Below are 23,140 nucleotides of genomic sequence, written 5' to 3' on the forward strand. Positions count from 1 at the left end.
TTGGGAGAAAAATACAAAAGCTCTATAATGGAATACTGAGCATGTTTAGTGGGTTGGTTTGTTTTACATGTCATGCTTTAGTGCAGAACAAACTGTAAATGTCACACAACTGCACTACCTGTCTGTTTTTGGAACATAGTTAATACTCTCTGACCTTAGATATCTCACAAATACTTTCCTAATCCTCTAGGTAAACTATAAAAGTTGTTACAGATTGTTTTTTTCTTCAAAATCCTTGTAGCTGTGGGGAGGAAGAATGTCTAAACACAGGCCATTTAGGAATAAGTCAAAACTTCTTATCTTAGTGACAGATTTTCTTTGAACAGGCAACACAATTGCCAAGAATTCTTATTTTGAGAAAATAATTTAAAACAATTTTCTTTCTTAAAACAAGTATTCTTTTTGGCTTTTTACAGCGCGGGGTTGAGGCAGATCCTCAAAAACCTCTGACTGAAGTTGCTCTGCTGCTAGAGTCCCTGTGTTCTGCAAAGGAAAAAAACTAACCCAGGCCTATGTTTTAATGTCAAACAGTTTATCCCCTTTTGGACAGCCTGGAATCACTGAGTCCTAAATGCAACCCTGTGACTTTTGTAAAACGATCATTCTTTTCGGGTAAAATTTTTTATGTTTAGCTTAAATTAGAACCTTTCAAAATCAAAGTTTTAGTTCTATGCTTGGGAATGCCAGTTTGTCAGGGCTGTGTAATCTGTAGTCAGTGAAACTATGAAACCAATGGGATTCATGTGGTAAACAGAAAGAATGATGTTTTTTTACTTGTATGCAGATATCTACTGTATACGGTACATTTGCACTGCATGATGCAAATATCAAGACGTTGCTTTCACTTATCAGTTAGAACAAAAATACTGTTTTTATTATCAAAGTTAAAGTTTGGTGTTATGTTGCCCTATTTGATAAGTTTTAGTAGCTTTTAGTGTAGGCTATTTCAAAAACTATTGTCTCATGAGCAACAATTTTAATGCACCTCACTGAACACTGGAGACTAAGTTAAAAAAAAAGTCAAGAGCGATGATAAAAATGTATTTTTTACAGATTGTTTCACACACGTTAAAAAGACTAAGTCATGACATCTTGGAGCTAACCACAGGGTTTTGTCCGTACCAATAGAGCTTCTCCTGAAGTCTTTTCTTCTTCCACTGACAAAGCAACAACATGCGGAAGGTTTTTTGGAAAGTCTTGTTGCAAAGGGCGTAGCACATGGGATTGACGGTGCTGTTGACGTAACACAGCCAGTAGCCTAAATGCCACAGGGATAAGGGGATACAGTCTGAGCAGAAGGTGGAAATCAGCACCATGATGTTGTACGGTGTCCATGTGAGGATGAAGGCCAGCAGGATGGCGCTGAGGGTTTGAGCTGCTTTCCTCTCCTTAATCAGCACCAGCCTCTTTCTCTTGGTGATCTGGTTCTTCAGTGTGCCGTCTATAGGCTTGGATGCTGATGATGTAGAGGGAACAGTCATGGATTCAGCGGAGGAGAAGACTGATGACACCATTTTGGAGTCTCTGTTATTACTGTGGTGCTCCATGTGAGGCTCCTGGGCCATTGGCTTGAATTTGTAAGACACGCACTTGCTGCTCTTCTGTGAGGTACTTCTGCGAGGCGTCTGGAAGAAACTGAGCTGCTCGCTCACGCTCCCAACCCCGCTCTTACTGTCCTCGCACTCTGCATTTCTGAGGGAGGTCTGGAAGTCTGCCGGAGACACAGGCCTGTCGTCCTCCTCTGATGAGGCGTAACTGTTAAAGGTGGTGAGCTGACCCACTTTGGACCACTCATCGCTGTTGGAGGCTGCTGATTTGGCAGCGGTGCTCCTACTACAGGAGGACCAGGAGGCTTGGTTCATTTCATGTGAAGTTGAACGTAGCTTACAGCTAAAACAGGATCTGATGATAGTTTTCTGAGGCTTTGTCACCCCACTATCTGCCAGATAGTTAACTCCCTGAAGCTCCGCCAGATCTTTTGTCCTCTTCTCAGTTTCCTTATAGATTCGACAGTACAGTATTGTCATGACTGAAACAGGGATGTAAAAGGCAGCGATCGCTGTTCCGAACGTGATTACTGGCTCAGAGAAAAACTGGATCTGGCACTGTCTTTCAGGTACCGTCCTTTTCCCGACAAAATATTGCCAGCACAGAATAGGTGGTGCCCAGAGAATCAGGGACACGAGCCAGGCCAAGCCTATCATGATGGCGGCTCGTCTGGGAGTCCGTTTGGCTCTGTAGGTCAAAGGCCTGGTGATGGAAAAATATCTGTCAAAACTGATGACCAGGAGATTCATGACTGAGGCGTTACTCGCCACATAATCCAACGCCAACCATAAGTCACAGGCGAGGCTCCCTAAAGCCCAGTAACCCATCAGGATGTAGGAGGTGTAAAGGTTCATGGAGAAAACTCCTATGATGAGATCAGCAGCTGCCAGACTTAACAGGTAATAATTGTTGACAGTCTTCAGTTGGCTGTTGACTTTGAAAGACAGCATAACAAGGATGTTCCCAACAATGGTGATGATGCTGACTATAGCTGACACCGTCGCTATGGTGATCACCTCCCACAGATTGTGAGTCACCAGGTGGATATCTGTCGTAGTGGCGTTCAGCGTGGAGTTTAGCGCAATTTCTCCTTCCATGGTCTTCTGGTTTTTACTGGCTTCCAGCCAACTGGAGTTTGTTTGGATTTTCCATGTCTAGAAATGTCACCTGGAAAGTAAAAAAAAAAACAAAATGCGGGTCACTTTTCTTGTCTGGCAAGGGACCCCCAATTTCAGCAACATGAGTGACAACATTGTTTTTTTCACGGTGTTAGAAACTGGAACTGGAAAAACTTAAGGTGATTTTCTGAATGAATGAATAAACAAATGAATAATTAAATAAGCATAATACTACAAGTCCCTTTTTTGTAAAAACAGAAAGTGAATGTTTATTTCAAGTAATAATAATAATAATGATAACATATTATTATTACTATTATTATGATGATGATGAAGAATAGATAAATACCAATTAATAAATCAATAAATCAGTCTTGGTTCATTTGTCCAAAGATTTTGTTTTCTCCAAATCCCAAAGGACAAATTTCAAAAGTTTTTCAGTTTCTGTCTGAAAGGTTTTAAACAGTCTTCCTTGCAGAATCATCAGGACAACAGTATTTCATCTCATATAGTGACAAATCTGCATCTTTAAATGACATTTAACATAGACAAAAAAACATGTCACATGTGGAAAATGCAAACTATGCCTGAAGGGATTTATTCTCAGTGCTGTTTTTCCCCCCAAAAAATCATTTAGGATAAATATTTTAATATGGGAAAACTCGATAATTGTCCAAGCATCACAGTATCCTGGACTTGACCAAAAAAGATTATTGGCAAGTTCCTAGTAGATATTTGTGCATTTAATTTTAATAATAAAGTTCAAATACTAACATAGCTTGCAATTCAGTATACTGGTAAAAATTAAATGTAAGTTTTTTAAATGTTGTTTTCTATTGTTTAAAATGTTTAAATTACCATTTGAATCTATTGATTAATCGTTATGCCAACATTTAACCATGTATTTATTATTATGTATAAAGTATCTTTTTAATCAGCAAAGGAGTTTTTTTGCCCGTTAATTATCAGAAAAGCTATAAAACACAGTCTTACATGAGTTTTTACATGAATTATAGTAAAACTGCTCCTCTACATTTTGTCAGGAATATTTTTTATGAAGGGTTTAAGAATGCAGGAATGGTCATCCTTCTCCTGCGCACTAGAGGGCAGGAAACACCATCCACATGTGGAATCATGCTGAGCGAAAAAAAAAAAAAAAAAATGAGGTTTTGAGCACAATGCATGTCGATTTAAAATACCAAACTTGGCAAAATTAGGACCACGCAATCTCAATATTTTGACTTTCCTAAACTATTGAAACTGCTATAAAGATTTGGTGAAATTTTCTGAAAGAAGACAAAACAGTTAAAAAAACACTTAAAAAAATTAAACCGGATTTACAGATGCATTATTTTGCAAAAGGAATCATTCTGTGTGTCTTTGAAAAATGTTGTCCTACCTGTCATCCTAAACTCTGTATTTTCAGCTGAGCCACAGGTTTGCCTGGTAATAAAACAATTTACACAGCACCTGTGTCCTGTATTTGACCTTGATCCTCGAAAATTACCAGTTCAGCGTTAAGGCCTCCTTACGGAGGTGCAGGCTCACCAGGGCTCTCGGTGTGGATCAAAAGTGATCGCAGAGGTAGTTCATATCTATTGGAAAAATCCTCCATGTGGGTCGAAGCAACTGACTCTTCAGGCGGTCGTCCAGAGCGAGAGCACACATGTAGGCAAAGATAGCTCCTCGTATTATCCCCTCTAGCAGCGAATAAATAGCACCATGTTGGGAGAATTGGCTTTCAGACACTGTTAAAACAAACATTCATATCCTGGTTGACCGACGCTGGTCACCTCCTGTATACACAGACCTGCCCTGTCGAAGCGCTTTAATCAAAACACTGCAGAAGGAAATTGTGTTTTAGGATTGTTCCAGATGACAGCTGGCTAAATCCTGTCTGAGGTACCAAACAAGTCTCCATCCTAAAATAACTTGGGCTTTTTTTTGGGTAATGACGTGTCTTAGTTCTGTTTGTTGAGGAATAGAGAAATGTTTACTTGAGATAAGGCTGATATGCAGAGTTTTCAGCTACTAATAGTTTTTTCCAAAGTCCACTCCTACTGTGTTTAAAAAACATGCCCCCAAAAAGTCTAGTCTCCCAGTGATTTTTGAGGAAAATCTCTTCTAAATTCTCTAAATTTAAGAGCTCTTTTTGCTATCAAAGCAAATTTGGACATATATATACCCCTTTGTGCCAAAAATACCTTAAACACGGGTGTATAAACACTTGCAGGTTTATCGGGAGTTTCAGCAGTAGCTAGAAACAATAAAGGCACAGAGTTGGTATGCAACTTCTGCAAATGAAACTTGCATTCTTCAAACCCATACTTCAATAAATTACTTTAGAGGATTGAGTAAAATGAGCTAAATGTTTAATTTTGTCTATTTTTGCATGGAAATAGAATGTCTATTTCTAAAATCAAATGGGTCTTCACTCAGAACATTTCTGATTCATGAAATCAAATAATCTTTTTCCCTTAAAGCATTACTTAGCATTTTTATAGACCAAGAAAATTACTTTACTGTAAGTCACTATTGCAAGTATGTATACATTTATAAATAGAAGCTCCTTTTTTCAGTTAGAAATTTGATAAATTGTGACCTAAACTTGAATTAATAAACATGATGAAAAGGTCATAATTGGATATGTCTTTGTTTCTGAGAATGACTTTGCATTAATAATTCCCGTCAATTGTGGGCGGGACATTAACCTGGAGCAACCCCGCCACCTTTCCCCTCTTCTCGTTGCTGAGGGCTCGGCAGGAAGCATATGCCCTGCCCAGCCTATTTTCTGCGTCACAAATAAATTCTTTTTCAAACTGCATTTTTTTTGTCTGCTCCATTTTTATAAAAATTTTATAAAGTAAATACTCATAAACACAATTTTAAGCTTACATTTATTTATTTATGTCCTCCATCATGACAAAAATGTCAATACATTTTTTTTAAAACACCACAAAAATGATCAGAGTGGGTCTTCAAGTCTGTAGCAACCCCATTAAAAAACTGATCAATTGAATACTTTTTTTTTATTTCTTAATGGTTTAAAATATGCTTCAAAATGTTAAAGCAAAGGGGACTAATTGGACTGTAATAAGATAAGCAAGCAACAAGGGGCATGACAGCAGACATGCAGTATGTGATCAAGATTGTCATCAAGTATTTTTAGCTGTAAAGTAGTTTGTTTCTCCTGAGGATAGTTGCATCAGTTGTTTGTTTTTCCCTAACATAAACAGGAACTAAAAGAGGACCATTTAAATCAATAGTTTAAGTCTTATTTATTGAATGTGGTCACACCTTTAGAACAAAGGCAAATAAAAGGAAAGCCAACTTGTTATACCCAGAGAAGTAACCAATCAAAAGGGAGAGCTTTGTTCCAAGACAGGGAAAGGCTAACAGGAGCAATATGTTTAAAATTATGTTAAATATTGTTAAATTATGAACCTGTTGAAATGAATTATCTTTACTATATGGTGTCTTTTCTGCAGTTACACTCACAAAAATCAGTCCATGCTCTTTCTCTTTATTGTTTCTTTTGTTGTACAACACTAGCAAACATGTCTGATCTAAATAGTTCCTCTGTTTTGCACAAACTTGTTTGCTGTATCACTGTATTTTTTGTTGTTGTTTTCTTTGAGTTAGGTCCAGATTCCCAAAAGGTTTTTTGTGGTCTTAGGCTTCAGAAACATGAAAACATGATTAAACAGGGGGACACAATTTTGTTTTTCAGTTTTTAAAGATCCATTCCAATGAAAATTGTGTTTTTAGTGTTTTTAACATGTTCTTGTGGCATTTTTCTCCTGATGGGGGACATCTATGAAGAAAATTAAATGTAATATTGCATCACTGAATATTTCTTTATTCTGATCGTTTTGAATAAGGACGAGATGCAAAAATGGAGTTTGAAAAAGCTTGTAGAAGTGACATAGGACTTGCAATTGCAAACCACTATCTTCCTGTCCCATTCCATCCTGATGCATTCACTTGTAGAAAAATAGATTCATGTACGTTTTTGTTTTCCTTGCTTGAGCTTGAATTTGGCTCAAAACTGTATGGCTGTTTAGCTCCAATATTGCTCGCCATTTTTATTGCACCTGAAACTCTAGGTTGGAATTGTGAGGGGCTGTAAGCTAGTGGGAGTGTTGTTAAATAAAGGGATCGAAATCAGTGCATGGATTACGTCTCATGGGAAATAGTCCTGCCTACGACTCAGAGGTGAATTTGCTAATGAACTACTGCAGCTCTGATGAAAACCACACAGATTTTTCATTTTGACCGAAAACAGAATAATCATATTTAAAGGTCAACAGAGAACACGGAAAATACATCAAAACATGATTAAAGCCTGGGATTGTAGTTCATCTACATAAGTTTACATCTTAGAACCCTAAAGTCCTTTAAAATATTAGTAAAACACTGTAAGGTTAAATCTAATATTATTGCTTTTTAATCAGGGCAAGCGTTTTTTGAACTTTTAACCAAAACCTTTTATTATAATATTCATGCATACTATAGGTTATAGTTCTTTAATTAATTAATTAATTGTATTTTACAGTTAATAAAATATTTTGCTACAGAAATGTAAATTATGTCAAGATTCCTGCTGGGGTTGCCACCTAAAAAAAAGAGTTGTAATGGTGGCTGCTCTCATAGACACCGCATTGCATAGCCATTACTATGACAACACTGCCTTGAATTGCATTCATTTTCTCACTCAAACTCTTCCATTAATCTTAACTAACCTTCATTCACACTCCAAAAGAAACTGGTCCTAAAATGGTAACAAAAACAAGCGTGTGCTATGTCTGAGAGAATTAATGCTTAGTTCCAGAATCAGAACAAGTCAAGGCTAGGAATAATTCCTGAACTGATGTGCTCTGAAAGGAATATTTAGAGCTCAGTGGGATCCAATGGACAGTTGGGAAGAGTCTTCTCAGTCTGCTGATGATGGTCACAAAGAAATCTAATTACAACTCTGAAGATAACTGCCTCACTGTGTAAACATCCTATACTGGCCTGTGAATAAGTAATGGTCACTGATCCAACAGTCTCAGAGGCCAGCATGTGAGTGAGGACAGGGGAAGCACTGAGCCTGCCTGCAGGTCGTCTGGCACCTGGCCATCGGTGCTTCTATCTTGCAGCTCCATATGCTGGCCTTCAACACACAGGCCTCCTAGTCACAGATAACCTTTCTTTCCACACAACTTTGGTTGCTACAGAAGTGCCGTGCACAGAAAAAGGCGTGTGGGTCTTTGAGAACCAAAGTGAACGGAGATGTGGGCAGAAGATGGAGGAGACGAACACGCAGACGATGACATGCCCAAATCAGCTGAAGTCACTCCACTGACAAATGACAGATAAGGTGTTTTCCTGAATGAATGTCTTGTTGCAACAAAAATGTAAAAAAAAAAGATTGTTCCTCCCTAATGTCTAGCTTTTTCTCTCAGCTACAAGTTGAAAACAACATAAATTAGAACTCCTTGATGATGAGAATCAAAGGAACAGATTATTCGATAAATATTACGATCAGCTTATGAACTGCGCAGTGGATTTAGCAGTGGCTAAAGGGAGTGAAATGATAACATTCAAAGCCTCCAGGAGTTCTGTGTTTAGAGGGACTTCTGCATTTCATTACTGCCACATCCTTTGGATAACAGTCTGGCTATACACTCATTTATGCTCCTGTGCGAAGAGTTTCTAGAAATGACCCTTCGTATTTTTGAAGTTTTTAGACATTTGTTCCCAACCAGTCCTGCTTCTTGTCAGCTGATGTTGAAGCAGAAGAAGGTTCAAGTTTGACAACCTCCGGCTTAAAACCCCAAAGACAAAAAGATCTTGGGGCCAACTCATTTGCAGTCTGGTTACTATTTACTCCCAGCCTCTCCAAGCCATCACTTTTCTGTGCTAATTACCTCTACAGTTTTTAATAGCTCCTTTCTTCATTTGTTGTAGCACCTCAGAAGATCAGTGGGGGCTGGACAGACTCGTTAAAATCACGCTTCACTGCTTAATCCCCCTCTGTATTGTCATTTCCAGTTAATCAAAAGGACCAAGGAAGAGGAGCAGGAGCTGCACAGTTTAGGAAAGTATTGATTGCTTTTCTGGAAGGGAGACATTTTTCAATTCATTGTCATAACAGCTGGTAAAACTTCAAAATTTTCATTTGGAGATCTCACACTGATGGGGTCTAAATAAGGATGTGGAACCGTGGAGACAATATGAAGATAGATGAAAGTGCTCCAAAACTGGCTGTGCTGGTGACAGATTAAGTTTTTTTTTTTTTTTTTCACCGGAAACACGTATGTAGTTACCAAAATTATAAAATCTTTGGATTGATTGCCTATGCAACTATATAAAGCATTGAAATTTGTACAGCAACAGAGGCTGTAATAGGTCTCAATTAAGGCGGTTTGGTGGAACAGATGCATCTTTTTGTGAGCACTTTTTTCAAGGCAACATTAAAAATGCATGCTTAGACCTCTCAGACATTCTTGTGTTGTTTCCTTTTGAATCCAGGTCATGCCTTTTTGCATTAATCAAAAGGTGCACATTCAGTCAGTCATGAACCTTCTGAGACAACACAAGCCAGGGATGTTTAGAGGGGGAAAAAAAAACGTTAAATACTCACAACTGACTTAAAGGAGATCTCGCAGTCTTCCGTTTGAGGGAATGCCGCATCTCCAGGTGAGAGCAAATTTCATAGTTAATCCCTTTGTTTTGCCTGGGAAGCCTTCTGGTGGAAAGGAGAGCAACACGGCTGAAGAGGAGACGGTGGCAGATGAGACATCCTGCTGACTTGACCCATGCATGACTGAGGAAAAGCTGGGAAGCAGGAGAGACAGTATTCAAATGGCAAGGCAGATACAAGGAGGTCGTCTCTTCTTCAGAGCAGCATCCCTCTCCTCTCTGCACAGCTCCAAAACAAAGCATTTGTACAAATGGGAAAAGTATCCTCAGCTGTAAAACATCCTGCTAAAGTCATTCATAAATTAAAGACCGGTGCGCTCAGGAGCCAGAGAAAGAGAACAGAAGAGAACTTTTCCTCCCAGAGTGAGCTTAGCAAGAATCAGTGTGCTCTGTATCAGACAAAGTGAAGCAGAATGTCACTGTGATGTCTGAGCCAAGTTACTGCTGCAGCCACAGTGCCGCTCCGCTGGAACTCCTCTGGCTGACAGACACAGATGTATCTGACGCTCGCAAGCTGGGAGGAGAAATTCCCATAGGGCTGAGCGGTTCATCGTGTTTCAGGACAACGAACATGCAGCTTAGAGAGCGAAGGAAGCAGAGAGTGGGGGGTCAGCTCAGAGGAATCAGTTTTTGGAAAGTGTGGGGGCGGAAGGAGAAACGGAGCGCGTGTGCTTTAGACACAGTCCTGTGTGAAGAACAAAGAAGAGATCCTGGTTATCACCACTTGAGGGTCTCTTGGTCTATGAACGGCTCGGAGGCTGGAGCCACGCGAGCATCATCAAGCTCATCTGCTCAGTCTGCTGCTGCTGCTTTGTGCTCGCGTGGGAGAGCAGAGACGCGGCTCGGCCAGATAAGCAGACCACCAAAAGTGACAGATGTTTTATCACAGGGACCCTCGCTTAAGCGTTGATGGGAAGGTGCACCAGGCTTTGGAGGCTGAGCGCTTATCTGTGCCAGAAACGCTCATCTAAGTCACCACAGACAGAAGAAAAGAAAATAAGCAACACTTTTTTGTGGAATGTAAAGGCATTTTGTTTCTTTATGTTTCAGATGGTGCCGATGGAGTTATGTTGCCAGTAACTAAAAAAAAGCTCTGACCAAAAAGAAAAAACAGCTTAGTTCATACAAGTTAGTTGCCTTGATAGATGGTTGAAGTTGAGAAAAAAAAAACATCCATCCATAAAGAATCTCTACACTGATTAAAGACTCACTCCCTAGAATATTGTGTTTTTGGTGTTTTTAACATGTTCTCATGGCATTTATCTGAAGATGGAGAACATGTAAAGAAATTTAAGCTCGAATTTCATATCTGAGTATTTCTTTATTAACATCATTGTGAATCAGGAGCAGACAAAAAAATGCAGTTTAAAAAAGTGCATTTGTTACATAAAAAATACACTGGGCGGGCCACAAGCTCCCTGCCCCTATCTAATGCATCCACTGCTTACAAATCAGTTCATGTACATCTTCATTTTCCTCATCCAAGCTGGCATCTGGCTCAAAACTGTACAGCTGGATATCTCCAATGTTGCACCAATGGTCCCACCCACAACTCAGAGAGGAATTCCTAATAAACTCCTGCCACACTTTTAAAATAAAAATGATCAGAGTGGGTCTTTAAAGTCTCAGATTTTAGTTCACCCACATATTTCCAAATTGTAGAGCTCTAAATTATATTAAAATATCTGCAAAACACTGTAAGGCAGACAGTCTAATAGGTTAAAAGTTATTAATGCTTTTTTATCAAAGCATAATTTTTTGTTTTTTTAACTCGTAAACAAAATCTTTTATAGGTTAGTGTTCTTTAATTTTGTTCTATTGTTTTTACTTTACAGCTTTACAAAATATTTTTCTACTAAAATGCAAATGATGTACAGATCCGGGCTAGTTCCTAGAATAACTCTTAAATTACTTTGTAAACTACTGTTACTTGCACAAACATATATTTTTTTTACTTGGATGAAAAAGAAGTCTCCTACTCTGACTCAGTGGTACAAAGAAATGTTCAAAATCCTTCCTTAGTGCAAAGGGTAATGATGATATTTTTTATAGATTTGTGGCAGCCTCTTTTGGCCCAGAGATCTAGCTGATCCTATTCTAAGGGGAATAGCAGAACCCTTACACATCCATTTAAAATGTGTGCTTATTGTTCCCCTCTCTCATGAAAGAAAGATTTCACAATGCTCAGAAATGTCTTTGCATTATTTCCGTGGTTCTGACTTTATAAATGGACAAATTTGGAATAAAATATAAACAAACAACCCTCCGAGTTTGTCAGATTTCCTGGAAGTAATGTCTCGTTTTTTTAATATAATGTAATCCTTGCAGCCTCAGCTGTCCACTGAAAGTTTGTGGAAAAAACATACCTGTTGTAAAATCAGACAGACGTTGACTCATCCGCATTGCTGTCTCGGTTCTACACCAGTCAATCCAGCACATGTCTTCTTCTTCCTCAGCTGTCACTTCATATTTGGTGTTTATTTCTCAACATATATCCTCCAATCTCAGCCACAAGGTTATCCTATTTGTGTTGTTAATAATAGATTACATTGACATGAATTCACTCTTCTGCTGTTTAGGAATATGAAATCAATCTTAATTCAGTTAACAGAATTTTTTCCCCCTTTTATTTTTGTTATTATTGAAAATTCACAACTTTTTTCCCAAATAAAATCAAGGTAGGTCTTCTATATAAATACATATATATATAATCAATCAAATACAGAAAATCTATTAAATAATATGTAACCTGACTGCAACCTGATCCCAAAATGCTAATACTCATATAGCCATCAAAAAGAAAATCAGACTTTACAATTCCATACACCAGTTTTTAAACCTCTATTATATAAAAAATAAATTAACAAGTTAGATTATTGAACTTTCATGAAAATGTCTTATTTTGAAATAAAACACTTTTAAACATGAAGTAGCTAAAAAAAAAGTTTTTTCCAGACAAAATAATAAGCAAAAAAATACTGAAAAATATTTTCAATCAGCAAACTATTTAAAATGTGTCAAACAACAGAATACAGAAACCTTTTTTATTCCTATTCATCAACTTTGAAACGTAATCCAGTTTTGAAAGAAAGAATGTGTTGACAGAAAAAAAGGATGGCAAAAACTTAAATTGATTTTTGCGGCTATATCATATTTACCCACCTAAAATCATATTTCTAGTGAGTAACCTGGCCATGACATCATGACAGATGTGTTTCGTGAAGACCCCTCTGCCTCAGCTTTGCAGAGCATCTAAATCACCCTCCTGCCCCCCTCCCTCTCAGTCCTGCCTGACTATCTGATTTAATACCATTTCCAGGCGTCCGGCCAAAGGACAGACACCTGGCTCACCATTGCCACTCAACCACTGACCTCGACACAGTTATGTGAGGCACTTGGACTGAGGAAAACACACAAATGTGCACTTAGGCTCTCAAGCTTCATCATTACTTTTGCACAATTTGCTGCGTTTATAAATTTGATCGCTAATTATACTTTACAGCAGTTACAGCAGCTGCATCACAGTAATACGGCCAATTTTAGTATATGACCTTGGACAATAAAGATATGGTGGTGTTATCAGGGGGAGCATCCCATTGAACCAGACATTATTTTCATTTTCAATCTGTGTCAGCCGCAAGGCTTCTGAAAATAGGTGGTTAAGGAGGAAATGGCTGCAGCCCGACTGTCCTACTCAGCCGCCACCTCCGCCCCAGCGTCAGGGTTGTTTTTCCACAAGACCATGTCAGATCCCTTCAAGCTTGTGAGTGACACGGAGAGGACGTCAGCACAGCCGGAGAGGGATTGAACCTGTCCACAGTCCACAGGGGCTTGCTTATCTCCTGACCCAATTGTGCACCCATATGCTAGCTAGAAAGAAAACAAGATCTGCCTCGGCATGGTAGGAGTAGAAATTTAATCCGCCAACCATCTCTGCCTTCCATGCTTCAAATAAAGTTTGATTGTCTGGAACCACCTATAAACCATTATTAGATTAGCTGAAAGGGGATTTTGACCACATTTATTAGCCAAATGAAAGCTTAAGAACCAATGAATCTAAGAGAGAAATATTGAGCTAAATCTCAGAGGAAATCTCACTTTGGAGCTTCCTTTTAACTTTTAATGCAATTGTTGACTTTTTAATCTCACCACAATGAAAGCATTGGCTTTTTTAAAATGCTTTCCTATCATGATCAACATGAAATGTTTTCTTCTTTTCTTGTTGCAAAATTCCAGATTTAATCCAGAAATGCTGGAGAATGCGTGCAAGCCTCTTTTTTGTATTAAGTGATTGGACATGTTCACCTCTTTGCAAGGTTGAATTGGAAACCTAGTTTTTATGGGATTTTTGTATTAGATTTTTGATAACAGGCATGTCCAAAGTCAGGCCCATGGGCCAAAGAAACCAAAATTTGCACCTCATCTTCAAATGTCCAAAAGGTCATAGGTTCCTTTCATAAAATTAATAATATGTAGCACTTTCTAAAAACTGATGATTTCTTCAATGTGATTGGCTAAATTACATTTTCAAAATCATAGAGGCACTACTAAGCAAGACATGCTATCTACGACATGCTAACAGGAAATGAACGGTGTGAAAAATTGAGAAATTGAAAACGATTTTGGTAAAAATGTATTTAGATGCATTTGTTCCATACAAATTAAAAGTATACCGTTGCATAAAATGTTATTAAATAGTTTACTTAAATTTGATGTTCTTAAAATAATTAAAATAATTTCAGGCTGGTTGGTTGACCCTCACACACTTCCACCTCACAAAAACTGGCACTCTGCAGAACAGTTTGGACACCCCTGGTCTATAAAATGTATTTGGCAAAACACTAGTAACAAAAAAACTAAATCAGAGAGGATAGTTACATGGAAGATTTTCTGTAGTAACTTCTAAGGGAGAGGCCAAAAGGCAAAAAGGAAATTTTAATTTTCTATTTCAGAATCAAAAATGAGTACAAACCAAAAAGAGGTTATTTCAAGACAGCCTTTGAATTTATGTGAAAGCAATTTCTTTTTTTTTACACTGACATTTTAAACCTGTTATTACTAGGTCAATAGTAAATTAAATACTAGCAAAGGTAGCAGCTACTGAAATATGAAATGTTAACACTGATGACCCATACTGTGGGTGTTTTAGAGCTTTTACTCGAAAGCAGTTTGTTTCTGAAGACAACCAAGAACATTTTTATGTCTTTTTATAATTTGCAGATGAGGTTGTAAAGTTACATTTTTATATTTTTACAAGCCAATATAAATATAAGAGGATTTTCTTGTCAGACAAAAGTCACGGACATCTTGCCACAGCTTCTGTCAAGGTCGTCGTGCTCTCACGTTCCGAGTCTGACTCTGTCCAAACGTTTAAAGCGCAGACAGAAAAATTGAGGGGAAAAAAAGAGCAGTCTTCTTTTTGTTTGTTGCTTTTGCTTACTTGCTCGAAGTTGGTTTCTTCACATGTAGAAGTGAGTGATGTGTGCAGTGGGAAATGCCAGTGGGCAGCCAACTAATGAGAAAGAGTCTTCAAAGGGTACAACCAAATCATGCATCTTTCAGAGTGACCACACTGAGGATTTGACTTATGTTTGGCTTCTCATCAAATAACACTATTTTAAAAAGAACTTAATCTTTCTTATTTGACACCACTTACAAAATGTAAGAGTAAAAATGTTAGTTGATTAAAGTGTGGCACAGAAATAGTTCACAGCTTCCTTTTTTAGTGAATCCCTCAGTTAATTTGACAGTTTGTATCACGCTGTTCTGTGAGACTGTTAGACAGAAACAGACGATTACACGCCCACACACGCACGCCTACACATGCACAACTTAACAACAACAAAGCCAAAGAAAGAAAATGGCTATTAGAAACCATATTTCTATTAAAAAATATGCATCAAGCCACATCACTTCCTAAAAGTTTTTTAATGTTTGAGAATAGAAGTTATAATTTTTTTAAACCAAAACATCTCACATTGGTAATATATATATATTTTTAAGGTCATAATCCAAGTGACATGGGGGGTCCTCAAACTTTACTGCCGTTTGAATATGCTTGTCTGCGCCTACACACCTAATTTTCCTATTTAATTGCACCTACACCGTTGCTTTCGTGTTGGTAACAGAATAAAGGGTTTCACATTGCCCTTTTTGCCCTAATACTGACAGTTTCATGTTCATATTGCACACAGGCTCAAAAGGCACCCTTTTTGAGCCCGTTTTTAGAATAATTACATATTATTGGCATTATGACAGCTAGCATGGTAATTCATGTCTGTCATTAACTGAATTTGATGAATGGGAGACAAAAAAGGTATGTCAAGGTTGTGTACAAATGTAAAAACACAAAAATGCTGCAAGTAAATGATCCTGTGTTTGTTCTTGGAAATGCACATGAATGACCAAAAACAAAAAAATTAAAAATGAAGGAAAGGAAGCGCAGCTGTATTTAATTTTTGTTTACATGTTTTTTTTTGCCACAGGCTTCATATCAGCCTTGCTTTTGTCCTTGTTCACGCAGGTGCATGTGCATATGCTTGTGTGCACACTGACGCAGATGCTGCTTGGGACACTCGGTACATAATGTTCAGACTTCCTCCCTATCAGGACTTCCAGTTACCATTCATCTGTTTCACCTAAACCAAACGAGTGTCAGAGCCCAAACGCATACTTTTTGCCAAAGGATTCTTACTTGCAATAAATACTTTCCCACCATCCCTTCATTAAAAGAAGAGGAAAAATTTGCAACAGTAAAGGTTTACTTCATCCAGACTTCACACAAAAGTAAAATAAAACTAAAGAAGAAATAAATTCTGAGATTTCTTTAAAATGGGATTCTGATGTAAGCGCACCTGGTACGCTGTGATGATGTGTTTACTTTGCAGTGTACTCTGTGTCTTCTTTAATTACTGTTAACCAGGACCTCCATCTGCTTCCTTTAGAGGTGAGAAAAGCAGCCAGAAGTATTGTCTTCTAAAAATGATCCAAGCAGACACAAACAAAATAACTACTTTTGTGTGCATATATAAAAATGGACGTACAGTATGTATACATATATGTTTATCCCTGCGGGAGGCTTTGACTCTCTGTTCATCTCTGCAGCTCTATGACAAAGCATACAAGAATCCCCCGTGGTGAGTTCCTCCATTCATTTGTTCTAATGTGCATCTCATGCAACGTTGACCATAAGAGAAAAGGGGCTGACTTCTTCTACATTGTCCTGAGGTTTGTTCTCTCCAGCAGCAAAGATGCAGCATTTCTCTGTTTTTATGTTGACGTCTGGATGAGAGAGACCCACTAAAATTACTCAAAAAAGAAAAAGGTCACAATCAGTGTTCCTGAGTCATATTAGTGAATGAATTGAAGTTTTAAATCTCTGAGGGGGGCACAGATTATGGTTTGTGGAAGATTTTACACTGTCTTCCCGTATTTCCTCAGGGAAGCTAAAGAGACTCATAACCTCGTAACCCAATGATGCACAACACCCTATTGTGGCACCACTGAGAACTTTCTGACAGGCTTCCTCAGGGCTACTCAGATGACAGCCAGAAGGCCCTACAACAAATTGAAATTCCTGTTGACTCATTTATCCACATTCTGGTGTTCAGCAACATTCTGAAGACTTAGTCATTCCCACTGTGGGAGATCCACCTCTTCTGACCTCTAAAACCTAAGTCCCAGCCAGTCCTTCCATGTGGGATTTCTTTGATCAATACTCTCCTTTTGGTGGACATTGTTTTCTATTTTCATTTTTGTTTTTTGGAGTATTACTTCTTTATTTTGTGGTGTGCTGCCAAACCTTTTCACATTGTTATCAGTGCTCACCGGCGTTTGGTAAAAAAAAACACCAGCGTGTCTTATACGTTGCCAGTGCTCACATCAAAGGTGACTTTGATTTTGACTGACTTCATGCTGTGGTGAATACGAAAAAAAAAAAAAAAAAAAAAACTATCAACCAGAGTTTCTGCTCATCTTTCTTCTAGAATCTGGCAGTTTTTTAGTTTGAGGGCAGGTTTAATGCTCATACTTTGCTTGAATAGTTCTTAAAAAAACAAAAAAAAACAACTTTCTTTTAATAGAAAAAAGGGGATTTGAATCTCAGAAAAACATGAAAAGTCAGATTTTATTCAAACCCTCCGGCCAGAATCCCAGCTTGTAAAAACTGTTCATTGTTGAGATGTGTTCTGTTTCTTCTTGCTTCAAACGTGCATCTTAATCCAGTCAGATTCTACCTTCGCCTCACATGCGCCTCTCTTTTTTGATCTTTTCATGGAGAACCACACTCTTCTGGTTATTCTATAGCTTGTAAAATGTTTTGGAACGACGTGTAGATGAATTTATTCTTTCCTTTTGAAGGGAAATATCTGCAATCAGCTGCAGCAAAAGACCCAGACAGTACAGATCCACCTTGGTGAACAACAGCCCAACAAAATTATGCACCGTTTTCCTCAAAACCTGTTTTCACGAGGAGAAAGTTCAATTTTTTTCCTCTATCATACTACAAAACGTATTTCCGAGGAGAATTGTTTGCTGAGAAACACTAACATTTAAAAAAACCAAAAGCACTGCTTTATTTTTTTAAGCAGTGGAGACCATAATCTTGATATAGAAATGTAAAGTTTAGTGTTTCCTTTTTGACTAAAATAGCAACTATAAAACATTAAATATTTGTGTGTTTTTTTAAATAATGACTATGTTAATATAATTTTGAAATTCCTGCTCCTTCAACTTTGCAATTACAGCGAGTGATAGATTTGAGGATTGCCGTTTGATTACTTATCTAGAAAAGAGGTAGCTGCAGCGACCATGACACAATGTTCACTTTTCTTTGTAGCATATTGTTATTCAACTTTAATTTATGCATACGATTTATAATTAAGAGTAATTATGGTGATATATGATGGCATCATTTACACAGATAGGTAAATTGCGTATCTCTTTTACTTGTATATTTATTTTTATTTTTCAATCAAATAATGACAAATCCTTTTGAGTTTAATACATCCATGCATATCTCTTTTGTTTGTCTTTTTTTCAAATAATTGCTTGAATTAAATCAATTTTAGGAAACCCAACTTCAATGTATAGCTGTCTTTCTAGGCTGCACAATTTTAGATTTTGGCTCTTTCCCATTTTTTTCCACTTTGTTTACCCTCCTTTAAAGTCTTTCTATGTTGCAGGAGAAAAAACAATCTATCTGTAATTTTGTACAGTCTAACAATCCAATTTGTAGTTTTTTTCAGAAATCAACTTGGCAAAAATGCAAAAAGTGCATTCATACCTGTGATAAACAGCAAACTTTTATTTTAACCTAAACAATCTTCAAAATCTTCAGGTAGGTTGAAATTAAACTTTGTTGACATTTTCATAAGAAGATATTTGCAATATTACAGTTTTTGTCTTATATTCAGAAGATTTGTTTACAAGTGTCAGTTTTGCCAACAGGACCAGGTCATGAAGAGGCTATACTGATGTCCTGGGTCCTTTGTGTTCTTTTCACTCTTTGAAAAAAGAAATTATAACAATACCATATACAATAATGAGAAATGAGTGTGGCTGGAACGTGATCTCTGTTTTTTTCTCCTTTTGAACGAATATTTGAAATCTTGTGTATGACCTCTGACCTCCTCCAGGTCTCCACAGAAAACCCCAAAATATCCGGCTACATTGCTGTCTCGGTTCTTCACATGCTCCATTTGTTTTAGATATTTTGGCTTGTTCTTTTTATATTTTTGGTGTCCTAATTTTTCCTCCATAGAGAGTTTTTATGTCTGTTTGCTCAAATATAAAGATCATAAACAGTCCCTCCAGTCTTAGATTAAAACTCCATAAATTATTACTTCAAAGCTGGAAGGCGTCCCACCTGCGAAACAAGGGGACACACATGGATTCAAAGCAGCAGTTTTGACATCAAATCAAAGATCTCTTTTCAACAAAGACGACAGCCTCTGCTTTCTCGGAGATAAAACTTGTCTATGTGGCCTAAAAGACCCCGTTAGATCGTGTTACCAAAAACAGAATGACCTACTTTCGAATGTGGGTTTGGAATAACTGAATTAGTCTCTTGCCTGCACCAAACAGAGCCGTTCCTGACCTGCAGGCCTACTTCTGCATCAGAAATTTAAAAACACTCTCATTCCAACACATTTCTGATATACTTTTTTAATAATAAATGTTCAAAAAGGGAAATCAAAACTTTGAAGCGAATAAAACAGCAAAAATTCACAATATTAGTTGAGTTAAGCACGGATGAATTCTATTTTAAATGCTGTAAATTAAAAGACCTACTCTCCAAGTCTTTCTGTTCATTAGACCTGACGGACTGCTGCGCTGGCTGCACTAGTGATGATGAGTCAGAGGAAGGGTAGACAGGAGGTGTCTGACAAGTGGATGTTTGGATGATTCCTAAAGAGCTGAAGTTAAAGTCATCTTGATCATTTCCCCTTCAGAATCCGAATCAGGCGGGAGCAGCTGTAATAAGATCTCATGATGCATGAGAAAGCTGTCCTCCTACAGAGTTTTTTCCCTCTGATTTTTTATGAACGTGGGCTTATAATTTCTACATATTTAGAACAGGTTCATCCCCCCTCTTAATAGTAAATTAATGGGATGTCACAAACATCAACATAAAGTTCAATACTCTGACATTTTCCTGCAAAGAAAAAGAAATGTAAAATAGTCTGTATTTAAATGCATTGCTTTTTTAAGGTTAGTCAGTGTTTAATTTTTTTTTTAATTTCCTGCTTCATCCATTCATCTGAAATGTTGTGTAAGTTCAATTTTACTCTTAATTGGTTTATTTAAGGTCACATTTAAAATAAATTAAATTTGATTCATTGATTTGTTGTATTTTAGATGTAAAAAGATTCTGACTTGTAGACTTTGTAAAGCTGTGGTTTTAGTGAAACATTTTTAGCTGTTGTTTTAAGCACGACTCACTTAAAAAGAGTTTTATAATCAAATTCTGAACTTTTCTTAGTCAAATAAATTTTAAAATAACAACAACAAAAAAACTCTCCAAGGTTGTGTCCGAATGCCCTCACTATTTCCCTAATCAGGGCACCAGATTTTGAAAGCGGATGCTCTATATCGAGCACTAAGTTGTGAGTAATTTGGAAACCACTTAAGTTTAAGACAATTGTAGTCTTGAAAGAACAAAAAAAAAAAACCTCCTCCCCCCCATAGCCTACTATAACACCTGAGCTAATAATGAACTGACACTCTACATCTGTAGTCACAAGCATGTACAATTACATTAATCTGACAAGCATTAGTGGCAAGCAGGGTGGTGTGGTGTTTGATGTTTGAACCTCACACCTTTTGTCCCTGCTGTTCAAGTAATAAATTGCACAAAAACCTGATAAAATAACCCCAAAACTTCAGAATGCAGCCCAGCAGCCACACTTCACAACTGTCAATAAGCTTAACTTTTGCTTTTTACTTTTTAATTACCATATTTTAGGGCTGCACGTGCTGTAGTGGTCAGCACACTCTCTTCACAGCAAGAAAGCCCTGGTTAGATTTCCAACAGGGAGCTTTCTGTGTGGAGTTTGCATGCTCTCCTCATGCATGCGTGGGTTCACTCTGGGCACTACAGCTTCCTCCCACAGTCCTAAAACCTTACTTCAAAGGTGATCTGGTATCTTTAAAGTGCCCCTAGGTGTGCATGTGACTGTGTGTGGCCCTACAACAGTCCAGCGACCTGATGAGGGTGTGGCCTGTCTTCATCCAACAGTAACTGTGTTGGCCCCAACAAAACCATAACCCCCGAAAGGCATTCAGCCGGTTCTGAGGTTCTGAAGCAGGATGGATAGACAAGATTTGTTTTTTATTTCCATCTACAGACCCATAGCATGCCAACACAGCAACATAACACACAAACAATGAACAACAAAAAGCTATTGGCATTTAGGATTTATATTCACAGAATTTGGACAGTGCATTTTTATAAAGGGCAACATTTAAAAATACTACCTTGGTTTTCTCAAGGGACCTTGCTGGAGGGAAAATGGGAGGGGCAAACCAAATGAGATGTTTTCCCGGGGTGCAAACACAAAAGGTATTGTTAAAAAAAGATTTAGCACAAATATAGCCCCACTGAACCACCTATGGTGTGGAGACGTAACTTTGATTTAATTTGATAAAAGAAAAAAACATTACTTGTGTGTGATTTATTGCAAAAAAGAATTGTTCAATTGTTCAGGGGCAGCCATGGTGCAGAAGTAAAGCGGTCAACCCCTCATTGGAGGATTGCAGGTTCGATTCCTGCACTCCCCACCCATGTGTCGAGTGAGACATCGAACCCCACATTGCTCCTGGTAGTGCTGGTTATAGGTTGACATCAGTGTTTGGCACCGGCTCCACCATCAGTGTGTGAATGTGTGAGTGCATGGGTGAATAGGACTGTGACTGTAAAGCGACTTGGGACCTCTAAGAGGGTAGTATAGCACTTTTTTTAAGAATACACCACTTTCCTTTTCTTTCTAATTTTAGTGACAATTTCTTGGATGTGTTTAATCATGTATTGAATTGGTGTGAATAGACTTTAGCTTGAAAAAGAGAATATAACACAACTGTGAAAAAAAAGAGCCTAACTAAATGCATTTTTCACTACCTCTTAGACTTTTTAATGACATGAAACCTTTTGGCCTCACTTGATCTTTGACATTTCGCAGACAAAAAAGGTCAATGCAAACATGTTGTTGAAAAGGTGGATGATAATTGACTGTATTTTGCATAAACAGATCACAGATAACATTTTATGACTAAAAGAAAACTGAGATAGTTAATGCGAATTATGTTGATTTGATCAAAACAATACGCTCTGCCTTTTGCATGGTGACTCACTTCTTTTTCTTCCTGTGCTTTCTGGGTCTGTTACTTTCATTCCACATTTTTCGCTCTCTTCTTCAACATTTCTTGGAAAACATTTCCTGCCTGAGCGATGTGCATCCGCAAATCCATCCATACTATATTGCCCCCTCCATGGCTTAAGGTTCTGAAAGATGTTGAATTTTTTCCTGGTGACTGACCGACCGTGGCTTGCATGCTATCCGTCTATTGTCATACATTTAGAACACTTTCAGTGAGAAAATAGGTGCTGCTCCTTTGTATTAAAGGGACTTTCTCTGTGTTTGTCAGACACAAAAAGCTGATGTTCATTTAAATACCCCCCCCCCCCACACACACACACACACACAAACACACAGCACCAGTTGACCTCTCATTTTCCTGTCTGCAGATATGATGTTCCACATCTGACATTTTGTTTTCCTGCAGTGGCAGCCCTGTTACAGTACGTCTCATCTGCTTTCTGTCACTTTCACACATCATCAATTTCCGACAACTCAATGACAAAACAATGTCTGCAGAAAAAAGGACGAGAGGAAAAGAGGAAAACATTTTTTTTTATTGGCTTGACTAAAAATTACAGGTGAGCATTGACCTGCAATTGCAGGTCCTTGATGCACTTGCATGCATGTTTAGAGACAAAAGAAGAAGGAGCCTTTAGTTCACCAGCGAACTGCAAACTGATTTTTACACAAACAGTGTAAAAATTGTCTGGTCCAAAATAATTCAACATAGGAACAGAGACAAACACATGGTCTGGGTTTATACCTATTTTTGCCTTTGTGGTGAGATCAAAAAATTAAGACAGCTAGTCTGCGTCTCCTGAGCAGACTAGTCTAGCCTATTTGCTTGGGTCCTTTGTGATGGGGTCCTGTGTGACCAAAATGACTTTCGATCAACTGTGAGCAAACCAGTAGCTGGCATTTCTACAGGCT

At 37.9% G+C, this 23,140-nt stretch overlaps 1 protein-coding gene across 4 annotated transcripts in view; it reads right to left on the reverse strand.

Annotated features, from left to right (window-relative positions):
- Positions 1-1,027: 1,027 nt before the first annotated feature.
- LOC101169892 (muscarinic acetylcholine receptor M5) overlaps positions 1,028-23,140 on the reverse strand; it is a 31,018-nt gene continuing 8,905 nt past the window's right edge. Inside the window, exons 2-3 of one of the 4 annotated variants that reach the window (XM_020713869.2) lie at positions 9,295-9,488; positions 1,028-2,715 (exon numbers count right to left, since the gene is read on the reverse strand). In XM_020713869.2, the coding sequence (XP_020569528.1) occupies positions 1,083-2,645 (1,563 nt within the window). In that variant the 5' untranslated portion in view covers positions 2,646-2,715; positions 9,295-9,488 and the 3' untranslated portion in view covers positions 1,028-1,082. The other 3 variants (XM_004082346.4, XM_011490444.3, XM_011490443.3) reach the window with 3 other exon arrangements.

The sequence above is a fragment of the Oryzias latipes genome, chromosome 22, assembly GCF_002234675.1.
Source record: "Oryzias latipes chromosome 22, ASM223467v1".
NCBI classification, from domain to species: Eukaryota; Metazoa; Chordata; class Actinopteri; order Beloniformes; family Adrianichthyidae; genus Oryzias; species Oryzias latipes.